We start from the raw sequence: 24,554 nt of genomic DNA, 5'->3' as shown, positions 1-24,554 counted from the left end.
AGCATAATACGCCACTCAGCCAACGCTGACCTTGGAGATTACTGAATGAAAGAGTTACAGCATCCAGACAGGAAACTTAAAAGCAAATAGGGTGCAAACACCTGCATGCTGAAAGAAATGTGAGGGGGAAAAAAAACACCACACCATTCTGAGGGATCAAGGAGAACTGCTAGAGAGTTTTTTGCACTTCACAAAACCACTGAAATGTGTAGAACTGAGCACAGAAGCAAGGATTAAAATGCACCACCACATGGTGGGGGAGTTGTTTATAGAAAAAAAAAAAACTATTTACATTCTGGCTGTCTTAGACAGGATGAATTTTGTTTATTTAATATGTTAAGTATCCTTGCTTATGTTGTAATATATCTCTCTTGCTTGTTGTTAAGCCTAAAGCCTTTGTTTTTCTTTGGGAAGAGAAGCTTGTGAAAGAAGGTCCTGTCATGTTCCTGCAAACCTGGAACCCTCTCAATTCCCTTTACAACAGTAACAGATGCCTGCAAGCCCACAGAGTCTATGGCATTTCGTTTTTTGCAAGTATTCTGTAGTTTATGTCTCATAAGTGCTCTTTTGTGCTATATTTCATGGCAGAGGCTAAAGGGAGGGGACAGTTTTCCAGAACTACGTTTGAAAACCAGTCTCAGATTTCCACTGCTTCATATGACAGATGAAATAATGGGAACGAGAGAACGCTTTGGAAATTTTTACTAATGAGGACATTAAATGAAGTTAGCTTTTGGAAATACCTTAAAGCACCAATTCTATATATTAACTTGTGTTCTCTCCTAGCTGTACTTAGAAGTTTTTATATAGGACTTACTAGTGCAGTACCTGAGCACTTAGACTTTCTTTTTCTAATGTATATCTCACTTTATTTATACATGCACATCTTGGACAAGGAAATGTTCTAGGTATGGAATTTGGCCTGTGCTTCTGAAGAGAAGCAAAACATTGTTCTGCCATTTCCTCTGGAGTTCCATCACAGTAGTGCAGAGCATAGGTTACGTCTCTTTCCAAGAAACCTGCATGCTTTCTGGGACATGCAGCAAGTACAAAACAATACTAGAAGTAAAACTTCAGCAAGTCTAATGGGAAGCTGGTGTTTTAAGCCTCTGCTTCCTATCATCTTCCCTGACCTGGCTGAAAGCAAGCAGCAACAAAAAGAGCTTTGAAGTGTTTCCAGGAAACAATTCATAAGCTAGCATGCTGTTGTCACACTGCATAGGTAAGCAGGCATACAGGCATATAGCAACATAAATCTATCGATATCTGAGGTTCTTTTTATCTAACAACTTGTTTTATCTAATAACTTGTTTGAGGCAATTCATATCACCTTGGAAAGAAAATATATTAAAAAAAAAGATATTTTCTGAGAACTACATTTTCTTTGGATAATCAGAATAATTCAGTCTCCTACAATTCTCAATACAACTTTTTAAAATATAGATGTTATTTAACTCTATGATGTTATTTAATTAGGCTAAAACTTCTGGATTATGATCTGAATTTGAACATGAAGTGGTACACAGTGGTACAGTTCACCACATCTGACAACTCTAATTTTCAGCAATAGCTAACAAACTTATTTTTTATTCTTTGGGGGATGGTTGCTACTCTCTCAAAAGTGACAAAACAACCTTGGCCAGACAAAATCCTCAGTTTTCTACACTCTTCATCCAAGAACCTTAGTATTAAAAATCACATCTCTCCTCATACAGACCACTGCTTACATGGCTATCAGAATGGCAAATCAAAGAAGGAGTAATTTAACTTCTGAAAAGAAACAAAACTTTCATCAGTGTTTGCTGACACCACTGGAGAGACTTTTAATGAAACAGGAAGAACATCTTTCCAAGATGGGAATTCCTTCAGGAGAATCAGAAAAAACATTGTTTGAGAGGAACAAACAGTTTCTCACTTTGCATCTTCACTCTTCTAATTGACTTCCAGAATCATTCTGTTAAGCTGCTAAAAGGGTGCAAATTACACACATCTTGCATTTCTGAAGGACAGCACTATTTGTCTACACTTACAGCCATCAATAGAAACAAGCCTTCACAACTGGCTGCCTCTGTTGTACCATCACATCCTGGCCACACCAACTGAAAATATAAGCTAAAATTATTATTAAAAAAAAAAGTATATAGACAATGATGTAGCACAGTCACAACGTGTGTATAACAACACCAGCTGGTCTGTAGGAATGTTTTTTGTCATTCGTTCTGTTGTGGAATTTTTATTTTTGTGACTCAACTTCCCTTTCAGACCTGGGGATTGCAGGTCAGTCGTGCTGAATTTCCATCTGCCACAGCTCAAACCAACACTGTTGCATGTCAGAGTTCAGAATTGAACATGCAGAATGTAGCGAACATTACAATACATAAGTTACAATACATCTCTTAAGATGAGAATGAAAACATAAATAAGGCAATTAAAAAGTCCACGTCTAAACTAAAAATAGCAGTCACCACCACAGAGACTGTATGAGGCAAAATGAGAACTACATTTCAGCAAAACTGCACACACTCTGTAGCTTGACAAGAAAAACCTTCTTCGCTCAGTGGGATATTAAATTTTATAGCTTTACCTCTTATTTTTAGATAGATTTTTCAAAGCATAGCTTCTGGCTTCCTTAATTTCTTTTGTATGTAATGTGTTTTGATTTTTTTTCCAATAAGGAGATGAACAGCCATAAATCAGTCCAAGATGTGGAGGTCTTAAAAAACGTAACAGTTAAAACTGTAACATTCATAAATATTTTTATTATCCTTTCTAGACTTGTGGAATGGCTTGACATTCATGGTTCAGTTTGGCAGAATAACCAGCATAAATCTGGAAGCAAGAAAGCACACTTAAGCCATCTCATTTCAGGCTGTTTAAGCAAGTAGAAGAGCCTATGTATACTCCTTATGTGCAGCAAGGGCTGTTAGTGCTATAAAGTGTGGGTGACATAAAGCAGCAAAAGAATCTCTTACTCAACAGACCAATCGCAAAAGACTGATTCATGCTGCTGACAGACACTTACTACACACCTACATGGAATCTGCTTGCTGCTTCCAAAGAGTACAGCCATAGCTGGGGAGCCTTGATGAGTAGGTAGGCACTAATGAACCCCTGGAAGAGACAGCATTACGATTCTCATTACGAATCAGCTGATGATCCTTCAGTTCCACCAATCAAAAAAATTAAAATGAGTCCAAGTACAGAAGCTGTGATCCACATCCAAAGAGTCAGAGGCAAGGCAGAGGGAATGTACAATTTTCTTAAGATGTAGCATTACAAATAACAGACCTGTTTTTAGCTGTGAACGAAAATCTGAATCATGCTAATAAAACATAGCATTTCAAAGTTAAAGTTGTTCTCAGCAAACTGGTACTAAACCTCATTAGGAAACTTCAGTGAGCATAAGCCAAACATTTGTTTCCTTGATGTCATCTTTTCCATCGGGCATGCACCACCGTACGGATGGGTTCAATACCACAGTGAAGCAAACCACTTGGCCAGGCATTCTATTATGTAGTAAACTCCAAACGTAATGACTCCATTTATTTCCATGGAAACTACAACAACTACAAATAGCACGACAACGCTGTATGATAGATCAAATTCTCAGCTACAAAACACTATTTTGCAACACAGACACCTTCATTAGGTATGAATTTTTGCCAGCAATGAAGAAGAGCCTGCATGTCACACTTGTAACAATCTGCACCAGCAGAGATGACCCACTGTTACCACTGCTAAGATGCACCACCCACTGCCTTACTGTGCTCACATCCATTGTTTGGGCTCCAGGAACATTCAGAATGTCAATGGGTGCCACTTTTTCCACATGGAGGAATTCAGTGACACACCTTTCCTTCATACACACTTCTGGGTCAGATGTCGTTTTGTCAGACTGCCACTCTGCTGCCATCTGTCACAGCAGAATGTAACAAATTTGGTGGGAAGGTCCAACCTCTGCTGCCATCCCACCAGCATCAACCTCTGCTGCTAAAAAAAAATCCATGAGGGGCTACATTCAAGCTCACATATGACACAAGGTGTTTTGGATATTCCAGAAAAAAGAGCAAAGATCAGCTCCAGCAAATGGAACTAGAATTAGCTGGAGAAAAACTCAAATACTACATACAACACTTGGAGATACAACTGAAACAATTGCCAAGTACACTAATGCAGAAATAGCACATGATACATATACAGTGCTATCAGCTACCCCTTCAAAAGGCTTGGGTCTGGATTTGATTGCAGCCACAATTCATGACCAAGGCTAGTGCTTTGATTCACATCTAATACCAACTTCAGTTACTTCTGTGACATCCCAGCACAAAAGAACAGAATTATTAAGATTATCTGTTATTTTAAAATGACTCAGTCCAGCACAGAATACTTCTCTGATTTTGAACTAGTGTGAATTCTTCTAAAATTAACACTTACTGTCATAAAAAATAATATTAAATTCATTTCTGACATAAATTGATTACACTAAGGCTTCTGTGATTCAAACAGTGTTCATACAAAAAAATATATATACATTCTATATAAGGATGAAAAAAATCAGAAGAAATCAGATTATGGTTTTCACTCTTTGCTGCATTTGCAATTCATGACAAATATGTTCACTGTCAAACTGTCATTTTATATTAGAATTTAATTTCCCTGCTATTGATTCTCTGTCTGGCTTTTCTTTTTCTCGATCTTCGGCTGGCAGGATTAGGAATAGCAATAACAAAAAACTATAACAAAGAAACTGAGAACCCAACTAAATTTTGCACATATTTGTTCAACAGTCATCAGCTAGACTGACTTCTACAACCTCATGCAAACTGTCATTAAAGCTGCCATACATTTAAAAAATGAATCACTGTTTAAAAAGAAGAGTAGATAAAATTAAATAAAGGTACTTTACGACACATGCCTATGCAACATATTAATTGCCATGAAGATCACACTTCACTTACGAAAGTAAAAATAGAAAAGGACAGAAATAAAGCTCACAAATCAGATGTTTTATTTGAGAAATGAATTAAGTGTATCAGATGGGATTGTTTGTTACGTAAGTACAGCGCATTAAAGCTAGATCCTGTTTTCATTAACTGGCCTTGTAAGCATAGATAGTCTCAAAAGGTAAGGGAAGGAGTTATACTTGTAGCATTTTCACCAACCTTTTCAAACTCATTCTTTCACTACAATTTGTTGTCTTTGCATTTCTCAAAGCTGTTTTCTGCTTAGTGGTAGCATTAGGAAAAGCAGCCTAGAATCTGTGCTAGTCCTGAGCGCATAAGATCTTTCTGGCTAGCAGTGATGGGACACCCTCTCCTGGAGAAACAGACACACTTTCCCTGCTCCTTCAGTTTGAGAACAGGAAATCATTGATATTCCTGGGATCTGGAGCCAGACAGCTGCAACAACTCTTGTTATAGTGAAAATAACAAATAACTCAGCATTTTCCCCCTTGCTACACACCATTCTTCCCACCATCCAGCGAAGACAAAGTAAGAAACAGTGGTCTTCAGAAATAACATTCAAAACATTAAAAACAAAATAAAGCAAAAAAAAAAAAAAAAAATCAGGCTCAATTCGAATCACAGTATAAAAGAATAACATCTAAGATGAGATCAATAAAAAAATGAATTGACTCAAATTCAGATCTTTCACAAGAAGGATCTCATTGGTTGACCAAGTCCCTGTATTTTACACTGTCACTTTGAACCTAACAGCATCGCTTTTCAGCTAGTTAGCTCCTAAAGCTATAATAATCAAATAATTATCAAAGCAATAATAATCAAAATAGCTCAGACTGAAAGACAGGGTCACTTTGTTTAGCTAGAACTCTTTTCATTTCTTTAAGATTACATAGGCACATGAATTATGATAATTTTTATTTATACATTTATATTTCCTTGGAATGTTATATGCAAAATTTATGAAAGTTAAAGTTGCAAAATTTCTCAAGGGAGTGGCTTGAAAATAATAATCAACGTGCTACTGCCTTGTGGATGAATCACCTTTTAAGAGAAGGCACGGGGAGCAGGGATTTCTAGTGCCAGAACTGTATGCCAGAATGTAAGTGCCTCACTGACTGTAGCATTCAAAAATGTAAGAAATCAACAGAACTGGGAAGGGAAGAAGAAAGAAAAGTCACAGCTCAGTGTGGTCATTGATGTGAATTTCTTTTGAAACTGGCAATATAGCCCCCTCATTTGGACGGCGGAAACAGTGGAGGCAGAGAGCACACTGCTCAGACTACTTCTGATCAAAGAGAGATGATTCCTCTTGGATTAAGCAGCGTTCAGTCACTGCTTACCTGAAGGCAGGAATGAATAGCAAGAGCATGGTACTGCAGCTCCCAGAAAGTTCTTGAAGCCTGTACGAAGTCTGCAGAGAATACTTCTAACTTGCATTAAGTGCAAAGATTCTCACTGTCCAAGGCAAACCAGAAAACATTCCCTCCCTCAAGTTACTTGAATAGCAAATAGCCACATGCAGGCTGAACCTGTCATTCTGCATTGCACAGCATCTTGCAGCATTAATAACCCTACTTAAACCGTTTTAAACTAAACTCATCACCACCACTGCACACACACAGGGTTCTTACCCCTCTTCTTACAGAAGGTTAATAGGAAGGAGAGAAAGTTATATGAATATATAGCATGTATTAAATGTCTGATTAAATTCAGCAGTTGCCTTCCAGTCACTTAAAGCAGTTCTATATTCAGTTATAGTTCGGTGTTTATAAAAAAAATTCTCAGCATTTCCACATATGAGTGTTAAGCTAAGAATATGTGGCTTGGCATACAAACAGTAAGAAAGGAGCTTAACAGTCAGATACTGCTGGTGCAGGAACCACAGAGGCAAAAAACAAACTAAATACAAACACCTCAAAGACAATCCTGTACTGTAGAGCCAACAGCCTCAGATGGGCGCTAGGGCATTAATACTTCTTCTGTGACTGACCACTTAAAGCATTTTGACTGCCTAGTTTTGGTGACAGGCTCATTCTCATGGAGCACAGGCACTGACATTATGTCTGTAGAATTAAGCTCACTCGGCAGCCTCTTGACCAAAAACACAGATACTTACTTTGAAAGATGACAATGTGTATGTAAAGTACCCAAATTATCATTCAGATTGTCATGTGAGCTGAATTAATAGAGAAGAATCAACAGAATAAACCACTATCATTCTAGAACAATGGCAAAATTTTTAAGTTAGACACAGAAGTTACTATAATGTTATCCATTCAGTATAAAGCCCAAACCAGGCTAGAGATATCAGAAACCCTGTGCACTGCTGTAGTGTTCAATTTATAAATCATTATCCACAAAACAGTGAAAACTTATTTTAAAAGAAAATAGTCCAAAGTAAACTGAACTCAGAAATTGCTCCTAAATAAGTAGAAATGAGATTTAAAGTTCACTAAATATGTGGTTGAATCATTCTTGATCTTTGTAAGAATACTTGACCTAAGTTTCAGGATGCATACAGCATTTATGTTCTAAGCTTAACCAAAACATACAAGTAACCACAAGAATTAATCCTCCTCCAAAAATCAATCTGGCTGATAAAAAGTCACCTTTCAAATAGGATCTCATTTCTGCTGGTTATTTCTGATTATTTTATGCTGAACAATCCTGAAAAGGCTTTGAAAAAATGTAACAAACCACTGTGTAAAACTGGATACATCATTTAATCATTCAACTGGCAGATGAACTCCAGCACCTGTTTGAAGCTGAGCAGCATAACCATGTGGCAGTTTACAGCCCAAAGCAGCACAGCTTTTATATTGAAACTGCAAGTGGACCTCAGAGCCAATGTAATTACAGAGCCTGGAATTTCAGCAGAACACGAGGGTTAAAATTCCTTTCACTACTTCTTGTAAACATCTGTAGAACGTGAATTAATAAAGAACTTTCCCTTTAGTCACTCTTACCTTGAGTTGATATTTCTTCACTCATCTGGCAATGTCTTTGATCAGCAAGATCACAGAAATTCCATTCCCAGTTTGAGCTCCACAACAAACACTGCACCTTGGAATGCGTTCAGGGTTTAACAGAGGTGCAGGTGAGCCTTTTCAGAGCTTGGATCACAGCAGTGAAGGGGCCATGCTCCTTCACCTACATTGTTAGCTTCCGCCATGCAGATAGCACATTGCACTTTTTAAAGCAAATACTGTGCTAGTGCTTCCATGAATCTTTCCGGAAGCTGCTTCTTCACTTGACACCAGCAAAGGACAGTCTCATGTCAAAAAGTCACTTGGAATTTACCCACCTGTTCTTCCTACAGCCACCCTTCAGAGAAGGTCAGCCAGCTGACACTACGGACACGAATTGTCAAGAGCTCAGCTGCACTATCCTTAGGGGAAAATATCTATTGATGGAGATCAAGAAACAGGTAGCTTTAAGATTTTAGAAGCCTGGTATCTGTGCATTTTTAACCTATCTCTGACCAATTGCAGTGCCCTCAGAGCACATTCTAACATTCCCTGCAGAGGAGACAATTGAAGGTTCTCCTTCTTACACCTTAGTCACATATTTTCAGAAAATTTCTAGAAACTTATAGACTTTATCTTCCTGTCAACCATTGCTGAAATCAGTCCAGGTTCCAAAGCTACCAAAGGCAGACTTCTCCCCAAACCACTGCAGAATGTGATTCTGAAAACCTCACTTCACATGTTAAAATATTACCAACAGACTAGACTCAGCCAAGAGCCAGAGCAAAGTAAAAAAAAAAAAAAAAAAGTTTTTTTCCTGCACACATCCAATGAAGAGGCGGTGTGCAGAGCTGGCTGCCAGGGTAAGAGCAGCACATCGGCAATGCATCAGACTGAGGAAAACTCTCCCAATAGCAAAGAGAGCTGTTAAAGTGTTTGATAAAAGGCACCTAACTCAACTTTGCAAAAGTCATTCTCTGTTCCCAGCATCTCAAGAAGGCAAAGAGCATTATCTCCGTCTAGCTTTGAGCACATAAACAACAAGCTTTCCAGTGATTTTGATGGCAACTGAACTAATGAATGCTAGAACAGTTTGAAATTTTAGATCAACATTTAACAGGGCAGACTCATCTCTGGTAGGCAAGTGTTTTTATTACAAAACTGCTTTTCCTACAAGGCTACACTGGGAAAAAAATGCATCCAGAAATCTTCAGAATTCACATTCAGGAGGGCTTGAGCAAAGAGAACAATGCCATTCAAACATGAATCTACTTTAACAGATTTGAGAACCAGACGTACTGTTATATTCCACTACATAAGAAACCCTTGCAAAAAGTTGTATTTATATGCAGAAACATAGAAGTGTGTACAAACTCACAGGTAGCCTTTGGATTCTGGGAAACCCATATTTGCAACCAATTTAAATAAGAAATTTAAAATATAAATACCAGTGTCTGAAAATGGTAGAGCAGATATGCAGCAAGCCCCACTAAGTTCTGTGTCTGTAAAAGAAGGCCCCATACAATACACAGGCAAGCATATTGATGTTGCCTGAGCTGTTACTGATTTAACAGAAAAAATATTTCAATTTCTTTAGAAAGAGAGAAAATTAAGGGGAAAGAAACAAACAAACAAAAAAGGAAGTAATGAAAGGTAGCAGGTTGAGACAGTACAGATTTTTTCCCCAAAGGAGGCTTTTGGCAGAAACCCAGGAAAGAAATCTAAATTTGTATACTCCTGTGGGAACAGAGCAAACCCCAGCCCTGCCAAATCCTGTGGCTTCTTTTTGATGGATGAGAAGTCATCATATAGCCAGCTGTACATGTCTTGAAAACTCTGAAGAAGCATACAACTTCCGAATTCCCAAGTAGTTTGTCCAGAAAATATTACTAATATATTCCAGGAATATTTTATGCAATGCATATTAGGAACATATTTTCATAGAATCAAGGGACAATAAAAGGATGGAATAAAAAAATGAAAATGATTCAAATCACCTATTTATCTCCTAGTTGTCAAACAAGATCAACTGACACTGCCAGACAGATGTTTCCATACCCCATTCATAAAGACATAGAAGGCTGTGATTCCACAGATCCCGTACCACCAGCCCATTCCATGTTACTTTCTCCTGCCTTTGGTTTTTGTTTTTTGGGGGGGCTACAATCACACCTAGGCTTAGCCATAAACAAGAGATTAGTGTCTTTCTCCACAGAAGCTTTTTTTTTTTTTTTTTTTTTTTTTTTTTTTTTTTTGCATTAACTAAATCCTACATCCCTACCAGTTTTCTGTTCAGGAGTCTATTTTGCTCCAGGTTGCTCAATCACATTTCTGAGCATTCCCATTGCTCTTGAGGCTGCATGCCCAACGGAACATGCAACTTGAGGCAATAACTCAGCAATGCTGGGAAAAGTGAAAGGATTGCTCAACGCATTTTATAGGCCATAATAACTTTTCAGTGTGCCACCTTTGTCTCCCTCTGGCTCCCTCCTGCAGCCCACAGACAGACAGTAACACCGCTTGGCTGCAGTTCTATTTCCCTTTGTTTTTTTCTCCCTCCTTTGCTCTTTCCCACCTCTCCCAGGAGTCAGCCAATCATCCTAATCCAACAATTTGGAAAGCCAGCATCACAAGCTACCCTGTGCTATCACACCCTAAAAAGGAATGCTCTTCGGCCAGAAAATCTCAAGAGGAGAGATAGAAGAGAGTTTCTAGAGTTCCCCGTATTTTCTGAATTCACCAAAAGACCTATATTGTTTATTTAAAACTGTATCTTGGGGTCACATTCTGTTTCACCTACTTTATTTCATCAGACAGTCTGAAAACATTTCCCTTGGCACAGGAAGTGGAATAATCACATAGAAATGTGTTTATTTGTTGGCTGCCTATTTAATCCTTAGTAGAGTTATTGGGGACTGTTTGTTAGTTAATATTATCCACATAGCACTCTGAGTAATCCTTAAAGTCACTTCTAATAAATACAGATAGGAGAGAAATCTTCAGAGATTACATCAGTTATTTTGATTTCCTCATTTAACACCATTTCATATTGATAAACTAATGTTTAAAAGTGCTCAAGAGCTTTAAGAGTGAAGAGAAATTTTCACTGTTTCCATGGCAAATAGAAAGCAAAAGAGAATAAGGGTAAAATTATGGCTCTGTCTCATCCTAAGTATGTTCATTATTTAAAAGCATGGAGGACTGAAAAAATATGACCTGGATTCTGATAAAACAGAATGTAACTTCGAAAAGAAATTAAAGAAACACCACATCTCCCATTCCAAAGTAGTATGTAAATTACTTATATGTAGAGCTGCGAGCATTCATAATGAGCCAGTTATTTATAAAGCCCATTTTTCCATCCACAAATTAACCACAAATTAACTTCAGCTTTAAATTTTTAAGTGCAACATCCAGAAGTATTGAAATGGATTTCATGACATGTTTCAGTTTTGAGCTTTCATGCAAACTGTTCCCCAACCCTGCTATTTCCAGCTCTCAATATTTGACATTTTGTAGCTGTCTCATCTCATTCACATGCTATCAGTAGTATTTTTGTTCCCTGATCAGACAGTTATCAAAGGCCTCCACACATCTACCAAACTACCTTCATGATAGTCAAAACCAGGAGAAATATATATCTTTCTTTATAACAAAATATATATTTGTACAATAGCTGATTCTTCCTGTCACAGTGTGCCAGTGCTGCTTTACTCGCTATACAAACACAGAACTAAAACTCTCCTCTACTCTGCCCTTGTGAGTCCCCATCTAGGAGATGAGTGATGGGTGTTGCCATGTGGCAATCAACATCTCTGTGTGGACAATTTTGCCTTTGGAAGAGAGTGCTCAGGACTGTTTACTGGTGGAAGATCTACCCTGTGACCAAATAACTCCAGCTTGCTACGGGAGATTGAGATCCTGTGAAGGCAAGATACAAGTGGGCGCCTCCCTGCTCCCTGCTGACAAGGCCCGGAAGAGGGGAACAAAAGGAGATCCTGCTGAGATCCAAAAGCTAGTAGCTGTCACTCCAAAAGAGCTGACTCAACCACTCTGGACTTAGAAATAAGTTTGTACTACCATTGGAAAGTAGTTGCCATCATCGCCGTGGCCAACATCGTCCTCAACGGAACACCACCACCTGATGACCCACCACTACTGAAGATCACTGACTGAACTACGAACCACGCTGGATCCATGGTGGCCATGGTGGTGACCATCTCCCTCTTGCTTCCTACAAAGACTCGTTGTATTTTCTTTCCTATCTTTTCTATCACCCTCCTTCCTTTCCCCATTACCCTAATTCATAATAGTGTCCAACCCTCCTTCCCCATCTCCCTGATTAAGATTTGTAATAAACTGGTCAGACCAACATTTGAACCATTGTTTCTTAATCTCACGCCGGGTACGCAATATCAAAGAACCTCCTCTCCCTCCTATAAATTGGAGCAAGACAACAGTCTGAGGGAGCTGGGCATGTTCATCCTGGAGAAAAGAAGGCTAAGGAGAGACCTGATAGTGTACTTCTAATACATATAAACAGGAGGAAAATGAACTTTTTAAACTGTTGGATAGTGATAGAACGAGAGGGAACAGTTTTAAAATAAAGAAAGGAGATTTGAAAGGAGATTTAGGTTAGATGTTAGGATGAAATTTTTCACTGACAGAGTGGTGAAGTACCAGCAAATACGGCCTGGAGAGACTGTGGATGTCCCATTCCTGGAGGTGTTCCCGACCAGTTTGGATGGGAACCCAGGCAGCCTGATTTTTGGTGCCTGATTCAGCAGTTGGCAACCCTGCCCGCAACAGAGTTGTGAGAACTAGATGGTCTTTGAGGCCCCTTCCAACCCAAGCCAATCTATGGTTTTACCATAGTACTTTCCTCTCAAGTCACGTTAAAAGTCAGTCACTGCTGAGAGGGGAACTAGTAAGGTTAGAAAGGAAAGTAAGTGCTGTTCCCTTACTTCTCGGTGAGGAATACCTGGGATAGCATTTATTTTATATCCTATACCAGAACTATCACAGCTGGAGCATTTATCAACAGCAATCTAAAATCTGTTACATCCGATGCTTCAAACAATCATTTAATGTTCAATATTTGTGAAACAGCCCCTGTGAAAGCCTGTGGGTGGACTCTGGCAAACAAACAGCAAAACTATTAACACAACAACTACCAGAAAGCAAATCTCCATCTACCTGTGTGCCCTGTGATGTCAACAGAGAGAATCACTCCGTGACCTTACGATAGGGCAGGTGCCTAGAAATGCCCTGAGCACCCAGCCCACCTTCAGTACTGCTGGGGACTTTCGAGGCATCAACATCTTCCTGTTGGAACATGAGACGTCGAGATCTTGCCAGCCCTGCACAAGATACCAGAATCCTGTGAGCAGATTGTGAGCCACCGAGGATCCTGCTTGAGGAACGCCAGACGTCAGAGGTCCTGCCAGAGACACACGAGGTGACTGTCACTGGTGGACACGGCACACGAGAGGCACTGAGGGCCAGAGGTGGGAATGAGAAAGCGCCGGCAGGAGAGAAGGCTGAGGCACCGCAGAGCTCTTCTATCTCAGTTCTACGGACATCGCTTCCCTGGACTGCATCAGGAGAAGCGTTAGAAGCAGCTCAAGGTCATCACTCCATTCTGCTCCGCTCAGCCCTATTGAGACCCAGCGTCCAGGTCTGGGCTCCCCACTACGACAGAGCCCACCTGGGCACACTGCAAAGAGCCCAGCAAACAGCAGCCAAGCTCTTGGGAGGACAGAAGCATCTCTCCTACGAGAGAGCTGGGACTGCTCCTCACACAGCAGCGCTGAGTACAGGGGCAGGATCACTTCCCTAGTCCTGCTCACCACACAGTTCCTGATACAAGCCAGGATGCCATTGGCCTTCTTGGCCCCCTGGGCACACTGCTGGCTCGTATTCAGCCAATGGTCTGTCAGTACACCAAGATCCCTTACCATCAGACAGAAATTAAAAAAAAAAAAAAAAAAAAAAAAAAAAGTGGCCATATTTGATTGCATTCTGAGTATCTATTTACTCTTTCTTCTCCTCCTGATTTTGAAAGAAGGAGGCTGGCTTGCAGTCTAGAATAAATATCTTTCCCTAGCTTTTTCTCCATTGCTATGAACCTATTTAGAATCTTACTGAAGTTAAGAACTTCCTATTCACCGACAAGACAACAGTCTTGTTCATGTCAACATGAACAGAATTTCATGGACTGATTTCCGGCAGGGTAACAGTTGTCAGTCACATATACTCAACTCAGGCAAGCTGCAAGCAATCCCAGAGACTGCCGAGTGACTCACGGGTTGGCCGCCCCGCCCTCAGTAGAGGGATGGGAACTCGATGGCTTCTTCGCACGCATGCGTGCTGCCGCCCGCGATGTAATCTACGATCGCTGCCGCTCAGACACTGCTCACAGCGAGCAGAAGCGCACAGGACTGAAGCGCTGACAGGATCGCACATCTTACTGCACCCTCACAAATTCTCAGCTTCATTCCTGTCACAACTTAACTCAGCACGTTTTTAACGAGCCCAATACGCATTTTACTACCACTTTTATATCTAAAAATTAAAACCTTGCTAATCTTAGCTTTGTTGCTGCTTTATTACACAACTTTTGTGAATGTCTGCGGCGATACCTCAATGCTCGAAGCCCTGGCGTAGCAGGAGGAAGAGCTGCATTTTGCCTCTGTATTTGCCTTCTCCACGTATTTGCCCCGCCGCGTGGGTAAACAGCCGCCCGGACAGCGGCCGCCTGCTGATGTGACCGTTACGACCGTTATGACCGTTACTCATCGCAGGGCGGCACGAGCGCGCAGGTTGCTCGCGCAGGTTGCTCGCGCAGTCCCCCTGCGCGCCGCGGCGCTTTTCTGGCGCTCGGCCGGTGCTCCGCTGTGCCGCGTGGGACGGAAGGCGGCGCGCTGAGAGAAATGTCCGGCTTTTGAAAATGAAGGAGACACTGAATTTGTCAAAAGCCCGTATAGCTAGCATTGTGAAATGAATATATTAAATGTATGACCCGTTCAAAAAGAAGACTGAAATTAGAAAGCAGGGGACCAGCATCAGCTCATCAGAAACCAGGCTTGGCTTTCTCTGTTGCTCATCATTGTTGAGGCAGTCAGGCTTTCTGGAGGAAGTAGTAATTTTATCACTGTTAGTGCCAACCTTCCCAGCTTCTGAATCTGCAGATTCCCTTCTCAGATTGCTCTGATTACAAAAATGTTTGGAGTCACCAAGTTCAGAAGCCCTGTGGAAGTGGGGGACAACACTGAGCTTATCTGGCAGCTGACCTGGAGCCTTTAATGTTTCAGTGACCTCCCACCCACTCAGACATGCACCCACACACACACACACACACTGTGTCACCTCCTCAACAGGCCCTAGACGTTGTCTGTCCCATAGTTGGTCCTGGATCCTTGGGCTGTGGCTATACCAACCTGGATTTACAATACACACTGCCATATATATATGCACAGAATACATCCCTCCAACCGATGACATCTGAGGCATGCAGGCCCCTGTGACTCTGGATCATAGGGGACTCCACATACGTATGCAGAACAATCTCTCCATCCAAGAAAAGGGTTAGAAATGCAGTTTGATATGTTTACAGGACAGACTGTGGTGATCAGGCACAGAGGACAACCAAATAAGTGTAACGCCTAGCAACATCTTCTCAGGCAACTAACCCTTTTTATCCCCTTAACACCCTATTTTCTTATGCTTGTTCTTCCTCAACCTTGATTCCTCCTTTTTGGTGCATCCTGCAAGCTTTGTACAATCCAAAGGCGCTCCTCCCCTGCACCCTATAATGAATCCATACCTCAAGTAGGCAATAACACCCCTAGGGAAGCAAGGTGACCCACAGAGCCTTTCCCATTGACTCAGTTTCCCACCTGGACAACTGGGCTGGTCCTTCTCCTGTGTCAGTCCTTGGGAATAACTGGAGCTCTGCTTCTCCAAGATGGGGTTCCTCATCCATCACTGTTGCTCTATGATGCTTTGTGTTCATGGAAATGAGCCCTTTATTACATAACCTAACAAAGATCCTGACTACAGTGAGAAAGGGGTTGCATTCAGAGACCTTGGCACAACATGCAACTGGAATCTGTAACTTGAATCACACCTGCTGTCTTCTCTTTTGCATTCCTTCCCTTTCTCTTTTTATTGAAAGACCCTGCTTCTTTGTCAACACAGAATGAACACTGTAGAATGAAGGCAATAGCTACATAGCTTTGTACCAAGGCAAGGTTTTGGTATACTTAAAGCAGCCTCTTGCTCTACCTGCTGCAGGGCAGATTCATGAGAGAATAAGTGAAATAGATGGAGGCCATATTTTCTATTTCAACTATTCCTTCTTTTATCTTGTTTGTCCCATTTTGGAAGGGCCTTCCACAGCAACACCTTCAGCTCTTCAACTCCCTCCCCATCCCCCTCACCCCACAAGTTCCCCAGCGACCACTTTTGAATGACATCTTACAGACTGAAACATATACATATTATTAATTTTTCCTTCTACAAAAATAACTGTATTCAAATGAAGTCTGGAGTGCTTTACATTTCCAACAACATGACTTTTCTTACTCCTTTTTTCTGAATTTTAGTAAAATTTTAAGTGCTTTTAATAATGATTTTTGTCAGGGCAATCCAAATGGATAGTTTAAAAGTAGAGCAAACTCACTTTTGAATATGGCTGCCCAGGATTTTGGAAACAAAGGCCTTAACCATTTTTGTTTTCAGCTTGAAGGAACAGTAGCATAAGCAGTCCTCAGTTTCCGTGCTGTAAGTGGAGCTCTGGGTAAATCAGCAACCCTTGCAAGGGGCTGTGCCAGCCTTCAAGAGAGAAAAATCACAGTAGCACACACAGCAACTAATTGGTCATATGCAGAACAGACCGCATTTCAGTTTGTATGTCTTCAAGCTTATCAGAGAAACAGAGACTACTTCATTTTGATTTGTTTTCATTCTCTAAAATTTATAACGTTAGCTGTGATGGTGAGAAATGAGAGGGGAAAATGAGGTATTTGCATGCTTGCTTCTTGAACTACATGGAAGGAATTGAAAAGTTCTGTCACTCAGTAAAGTCATTAAGCAGTTTATCACCTTGAAAATTTAAAAGAATGCAAAATTAATTTACCTGAGGTATGTTCTGATTTGCTGCATCCCATCACGTTTGTAAGATGTTTGTTGTTGCTTGCTGCTGTTGTTTTTGCCTTTTAACAGAAATTGCCACAGTAATTTCTAGTGTTGAGTAGCAATACTCATTACTGAGCCTAAATCCACAATACTGTTTCATTCAAGAAGATCAGAGAAAATCTAACTGCTCTTTGCAAGGTTTTTTTCTTTTTTTTTTTTTTTAATGGTTTTAAATTTTAGTTCTCTACAGGAAGAGTCCAAATACTGTCAAGATCAGTTGTGCTTCCAAGACAACAGCTGAACTGATATTGACTGTGCGATTCAAAGCCTGTCATCTCAGCTACTTGAAAAACTGACATAGTATACACACATAGCATGGCTCCTTTCATGTGGAAAAGGGGAAGAAATCAAACCATGAGGCCAGCAAACCCCTAGAGACAGAGCCAGCAAACTGTCGATTCTGCTTTATAATACCATATACTATCAGCTTTATTAACTTCAAAACTTGCTCTGCTGAAAAGAGTAGGACTGAACTTGATACATAGGACAGCAAAGCTACAGTGACCTGGAGAATGTACTTATGCTCAGCAACATGAACTCCTTCAAAACAGGTTTCACAGTTATCACTATCCCCACTTCACCTCACAAGATTTTGAGCACCTGCTACAAATTAACAGTAATTCACTTACACTGTGGAAAATGAGGTCTCCTTTTCAGTCTGTAGGATGGAAGTCATGTATCAAGTCTTTCAGAAGAGCATATAGTCATGAACTGTGCAGATACAGAAGACTAATTAGCTTGCTTTCCTTTTTCTTCCCACACACGTTAATAAAAAAAAAAACAGATAAAAAACACCAATAATAGATACACGGTAATGTTTTCTGTACTTCTGCATGATTCCAGTGAATCATTAGATCATTAGAACTCCAACAGATACCACTCTGCAGAGCAAAATGTCGAACAACTCTTTGGACTATTTGGCACTTAATTTAGATAAATGGTCTAGTTCAAATAATTTATGAAAAGTGAGTTCAGCTTTTACATTTTCCCGATTGCCCTCCAGCAAACAAACACATATGACGACTAATAGAGTGATCCCTTAGGCTGAAAGAAAACTTTTTCAGTAGTTACACTCTAATCTGACATTGATGAAGTGTTTACCTGCTCCCTCTCAGATCTGGAACAGGAACACATGAAGTGATCCAGTGCAGAAGTTATTGAAGCAACAAGCAGCTTAACAAAATACACTTAGGCTTGTTATTGCTAACAACTAAGGAAGTAAAAATAAATGTAACACACAAATTCCCAAAGAATCCCTACATTTTTATTTAAAGAAATACATTCAAATGCAGCACTGAAAACAGAGTGTGAAATATCAACAGTTAAGACCTATGCTTAATTATGTGTTTTGTTGGTTTTTTTTTTTTTTTTTTTTTTTTTTTATAAACTAGCACCACTGAGTCACGAGTCACAGACTACGTTATCTCTAGATGTGTAAAAAACCCTCCCTCCAGAATTATAAAATTTCTATAGCTCCTATTAAAAACTACTTCTCAATTTACTGTTTCTAAAGAGGTGAAAACAGTTTGAATATAAGTTCTCATACCTACACATTGCTCAAGTTACCAATAAAAGACAGTTTATTCTTAAGTCTGTACATCCTGATCAAGGGAAAAAATGTCTGAAAGTCAGCCTTTCACAGCTCTTTACAAACTGAAGTATGAAAGATCTACTGTGCCATAAATTTACACAGTGCAGTAGGTACGCAAGTCTGATCATACAAAATAAGAGCTTCCTAGCCCATAAAAATACTAAAATCAGCTACAAAACTCTTAGTGTTTAGTCAAGCTGTCTCAAGCAGCCACTATATCAAATTCCAAAAACACTGATTTGTTTATAGCATGGCAGCTTGAGCATGTTTACAATGGGAAAAAGCCCACACCTCACTGTAAAACTGATTTATAATTCTAAGTTCCCATTCAGATTTAGTGGTAATTTTAGTGTTCGTTACCTATTTTAATACAACAAGACCATTACATATTTGTAGACTGTGTTTGTATTGTTCAAAGTGCTAAAAGTGCAGTCAGAGAACAGAGTTTTGCACACATTTTCCAGTACACCCTTCTCTGGCACAGGCAATGTAAGTATGTATCTGTAGGTCTGTGAGGTCAGAAAGGCACACACTCATTTGTACATGCTCAGGTATAATCAAGCACTTTGCTTTAAAAAGTCCTGTTCCTAAATATTAAAATGCTTTCTGAGTAGGGTGCACCCAGAATATCCTACAAAGAGATGTCTGACTTTTTATAAATATCCTGATATAGCTGCTTACATGATTACAAGACGATGGTGAAAAAAGAATGCTTTGTTTTTAAACTCGTGGTGTGCAAGTATTGCTCTGGAATACAGGGAAATGAAATCTGTGCTCTCTCACTCTATCAAGCAAAGTCCAACATTACAGTAGCTCATGTGGTTTATCAATTCATGATAGTTAACACAGACAAAATACTTCCTCAGTATCTGTTCTTCTACTGGAGACCATCTACAATTTGAATGAAAATGAAACTGAATGTTCCAAGCAATATCATTTGTCAAGAAACAAGAGAACTGAAATGTGCCTCAACCAGATTACAGACTTTCACCTACAAAGAAGTTGTACACAGTTTCACTTTCCTTCCCTACAGTGGTCTTCTACGACATGCATCATAGTAACTAGTGCTGTTAAAAACTAAGAACATATCCCTCTTAACAAAGCTAACAAATTTTTCTAGTGGGCACATTGGCTTGCTGGAACGTTTATAATAATCCTTGCAGAATGAGGTCTGGAATGTGACATCAGCACCATTATACAGGATGCGGATAAAGTGTTCTTTGGGTCTCTTCCCATCCTGCCACAGCTCAAAAACTAATCTGGCAGCAAATCGTGGAAATCTGGCCTCTGTAATGCCCAAGGCACTAAGAACAGGTGACAATGTGACATCATGTGCAGAGCGAAGAACAAATATTTCTTCTTTCTTGCCTTCTGCAATTCGCTGAAGCCGATTAACAGTCTGGTTGAGGAGAGGGTGAGTAGCCAACAGGGCATACAGGAAATAAAGTTTCTTTTCCTGTCTTTCTCTCTCATCCTCCAACTGATGTCTTTTGATTACTTTGAAGTGTTCCATACCAATGCAGCCAGTTTTGGTACAGGGGAAACTGACGTTGTGGCAAAAATAGCACAAGAGAGAATCTATTGGGTTAGAGGCTCTCAACTGCCTGGTAGGAATGCCAACAATCTTTGCCATATCCACATATATTTTCTCCAAATCACTGTTCTTCACCCGTAAGCTGTACTGCCTGCGCTGTTCCTCTTCTAGGTAGTGGTTCCGCATAGGACAGTCGCAGCTTCCAGAACAAAAAATGGTGCTCCACTGATGCCTCATGTTAATTTTTTTCCAGTCAAAATCTGGCAAAAAGGTGTAAAGCAGCGCCAGTGCACTCTGCAGGGTTCGGCTTTTTCCTGTTGTCTCTAAGTAGAGCTGTTTTGCCGTCCAGTCATTCAGAAGCAGTTTATGTTTGTTTATATAAATTTCTCGCAATAGTTGTCCATTTCGTAAGTGCTGTACAACACCTGAAAGAGATTTTTTGCTTTTTAATTTTTTAAGAAGGTACAACACATGATTATAATCTCCTTAGTTTTGATGAAAAAAAAAAAAAAAGAAAGAAAGAAATATAGCATTACTGTTAAAAGCTCCGATAAAAACTATGAACTGCAAAATTGAGCCTCACCTATTCTTGAAGACTAGAATCACAGAATGACCTGGGTTGAAAAGGACCACAACGATCATCCAGCTTCAACCCTCCTGCTATATATAAGGTCACCAACCACCAGACCAGGCTGCCTAGAGCCACATCCAGCCTGGCCTTGAATGCCTCCAGGGATGGGGCATCCGCCATCTCCTTGAGCAACCTGTTCCAGTGCATCACGACTCTCTGTGTAAAAAAAACTTCCTCTTAATATCTAATCTAAACCTCCCCTGTCTTAGTTTAAAACCATTCCCCTTGTCCTATCGCTACCCACCCTCGTAAACAGCCATTCCCCTCCTGCTTATGTACTCCCTTCAAGCACTGGAAGGCCACAATGAGGACTCCCCAGAGCCTTCTCTTTTCCAAGCTAAACAATCCCAGTTCCCTCAATCTTTCCTCATAGCAGAGCTGCTCCAGCCCTCTGGTCATCTCAGTGGCCCTCCTCTGGTCCAGCTCCAAGAGCTCCACATCCTTCCTGTACTGGGGGCCCGAGCCTGGACGCAGTGCTCCAGATGGAGCCTCACAAGAGCCCAGTAGATGGGGGACAATCACCTCCCTCTTCTGCTGGTCACCCTTTTTTTTTTTTTTTTTTTTTTTTTTTAAACGCAGCTCAGAACACAGTTGCCCTTCTGGGTTACAAGCACACACTGCTGGCTCACGTCCAGCTTCTTATCCACCAGGACCCCCAAGTCCATCTCCGCAGGCCTGCTCTCAAGGAGATCTTCCCCCAGTTTGTATAAATACCTGGGATTGCCCTGACCCAAGTGCAGCACCCTGCAACTAGCCTTATTGGACCTCATTTGGCTCACATGGGCCCACTTCTCCAGCCTGTCCAGGTCCTTCTGGATGACTTCCCTTCCTTCCAATGTACTGACTGCAGCAATCAGCTTGGTGTCATCCACAAACTTGCTGAGGGTGCATTCGATGCCATCATCTTTATCACTGATGAAGATGTTGAAGAACAACGGTCCCAAGATTGACCCCTCAGGGACACCGCTTCTGACCAGCCTCCACCTCGACATAAATGAGATACCTGCTGTTCTTTCAGTATCTCTCAGATTTTAGGAGCTAAACTGAGATACATATAGGAAAAGCTAGTTTTGCACAATTAGTTTAAAACATTAGTCATTTAATATTGCTTTTGAGACTAGAAATACGGGACTGAATGGGTCTAACATTATTATAAAAATAGGATTGCTATCAACGCAGACCCAGACATTACCTGAGTCAGGTTCCCAGACCAATTGTGAATACTGTGCTCTATGCACATTTACGTTAGCCAGAAAAACTAGCAGCAGTGAGGATAATGAATACACAGAATGTAAATTAGCATGTAAACTCACAAAACCAGCCTGAAAGTGAGGAAATCACATCAGGCTTCCTCATCTTCCTTCAGAAAGTATAATCCTAGACTGACTTAGATAGGAAATGACTTTAAAGATCTAGTTCCAAACCCCCTCCCATGGGCAGGGTTAAGTACTCAAATTGCTTGACAATGTTCACACTAATGCTTTGGCTTTATTTAGCTGGATAGGAAGAAGGCATGTATTCTTCTCCCACACCAGCTCCAGAATCCACCTCGCTTGTGTTATCCTCCGTCAGCAGCCAACAGACAGGCACAAACCCTTGATTAACTTGAACATTTTTATAATTTGCTACAGGCAATAGGAGTCACAAACAATAGCTCAGTCACAAAGTGCAGTGCTCAATCCAGTTTCACATGCAATCTGCTGCATCAGTAAGAGTACTCGGTAATCTGGCAAGAATTTTCCCAAGATCACTTGGCAAGACTTGACACTGTTGCCTAACACAAGTTTATCTTCTGATGAGGCACAAGAACATGATGATATGACAGATCATTTTTGGAATAAAAAATACAGGAAATTGGCACCATACAAATACACTGACTTTGACTTCAAATTCAGTTCAGCTGGTTACTCTGAACAAAAAATATAAATAATTCCAAGAGCTGTGGAACATCTGAAAAAACATTTCTTACAAGCATTTTCCTCTCTCCTTACCTTTTGTTCCCCTCATTATTTCCTACTGTTTGTTGACAGCCCTCTTATTACCATTTTGATCCTCCACTGCCTCCACCTTCCCTCTCTAACCCTAAAATTCCTTATCTCTTTCTAATACTTCCCAGTGCCCCAGCACCACAATACTCTAAGCTCCCCAAATACTTTCTTCTACATACTCATATCCCTGACTGCAGCACTTTAAGTTACTTCCCATCTCCCCTGCTCTTCTGGTATATATAAGCTACAAATTCACTAGAAAAGCTTAGCAGCCCCTCTCTCAGTGTCAGTATTGTTGAAATCTCAAAACTTTTTGTTTGTCTAGAATTTAATTGCTGGTATTTCTACATGTTTTTCCAATAACTAGCTCAACAGAAGTGATAGATAAGAAATTACGCTCCATTTGCCTGTGGTGAAAACATCCGTTAACAAGGCAGAAAAGATGAATCAACGCCTACTAGTCCAGTTCCCTTAATGCTATTCAAACTTAGTTAGAAAGCAAAAAAAAAAAAAAAAAAAAAAAAAGGAAGAGTTAAAAAAAGAGGAGGGAAGGGGACAAAGAAAAAACTGAAAAAAGCATCAGATATTTCAAAGATGTTCTACTTTGATAATATAAACAAAATTGTTACATCTGAATCTTCTTGAAGTAGACTCAGCAGTTCTTTTACAGGTAAAAACTGGCAACTAACTGATTGCTCTTCAGTTCCAGGATCTTTCTGAATCACAAACTAACCAATAACAGAGTACCAAACCTTCCTCTGAAAGACTGTAATTTTCAACCATGTCATTTTTCATAAGGGTGACAAAGCAATTTTGTGGTTTGGAATCAAATAAAGTTGTTCTAACTTCTTAAAAATAAAGTTGAAAGAGATGCCAAGGGTGACTGACCTCTAACAGAATGCAGGCGGGCTATAAAAAAATGCTCAGTTTCTTAGATGGATACCAGTCTTGTGGCAGAGAGTTTAATACTTGACTCCTATCCCAGCAAAACCAACCTATGACCAATATTATGATTTTCCCAAAGAAAAGCATTTATTAAGGAAAATAGAGCATATGTTCCCCAACAGATTGTGTTAAGAGAGCAGAGGAAAACGTAAAGCTGCCATGGAAACTTACCAGTCTGTGTAAGCTCTCCCATTTCACAAAGAGAATGACTAGGGTAACGAGGCAGGCTGCTTAGGGTACCATCCATTTGAGCTGCAGACCCTTTGGACATGTGTTTCATGAAAGCTTCCAGCTGAGGATGAGAAGGTTTCCTAGAGAGGCAAAACAAAATGTGAAAATTTCCCAAAGTATACAGAAAATATTCTGTCAGCTCAAAATTTCATGATGACATTACTTCCCACTGACATCTGCTCTTACTCAAGACTTCTGCAGGCATGCAAAAGAAATCCTACTTATTTAATACCAGAAAACTAGAAGAGACTGATGTCTTGGCATGACAAAATTATGATACCTTTCATAAAATAATTTCCAAGGGTTTTTTTTGTTTGTTTGCTTGTTTTGTTTTTGTTTGTATTTGTTTTTTTTAATGCAATGGTACTGTTGTGATTTTACTCATTTATTTATTTTTTTAATTAAATCCTTTCAAAAAAGAACAAATCTCACTAACTTCTGCAGTCCTACTGCACTTTAACAACACTGTCAAAGGCACTAAGAATCTAAAAGAGATCAGCTAACCA

At 40.1% G+C, this 24,554-nt stretch overlaps 1 protein-coding gene and 1 long non-coding RNA gene across 6 annotated transcripts in view; both read right to left on the bottom strand.

Moving 5' to 3' along the window:
- The window catches only part of LOC146543615 (uncharacterized), a 157,560-nt gene extending 142,848 nt beyond the window's left edge, over window positions 1-14,712 (bottom strand). The window contains exon 1 of the long non-coding RNA XR_014885594.1: window positions 14,572-14,712. This is a non-coding gene — a long non-coding RNA (uncharacterized LOC146543615). The remainder of the gene's footprint in view (window positions 1-14,571) is intronic.
- Window positions 14,713-18,370: 3,658 nt separating this feature from the next.
- PXYLP1 (2-phosphoxylose phosphatase 1) overlaps window positions 18,371-24,554 on the bottom strand; it is a 74,965-nt gene continuing 68,781 nt past the window's right edge. For all 5 annotated transcript variants that reach the window (XM_085232877.1, XM_085232875.1, XM_085232876.1 and 2 more), the window contains exons 5-6: window positions 23,989-24,128; window positions 18,371-20,678 (exon numbers count right to left, since the gene is read on the bottom strand). In XM_085232877.1, coding sequence (XP_085089003.1) covers window positions 19,747-20,678; window positions 23,989-24,128 — 1,072 coding nt within the window. In that variant the 3' untranslated portion in view covers window positions 18,371-19,746. The remainder of the gene's footprint in view (window positions 20,679-23,988; window positions 24,129-24,554) is intronic.

Source organism: Meleagris gallopavo, chromosome 11, assembly GCF_905368555.1.
Source record: "Meleagris gallopavo chromosome 11, MGAL_WU_HG_1.1, whole genome shotgun sequence".
Lineage (NCBI taxonomy): Eukaryota > Metazoa > Chordata > Aves > Galliformes > Phasianidae > Meleagris > Meleagris gallopavo.
This window is presented reverse-complemented; position numbering and strand designations above follow the sequence as displayed.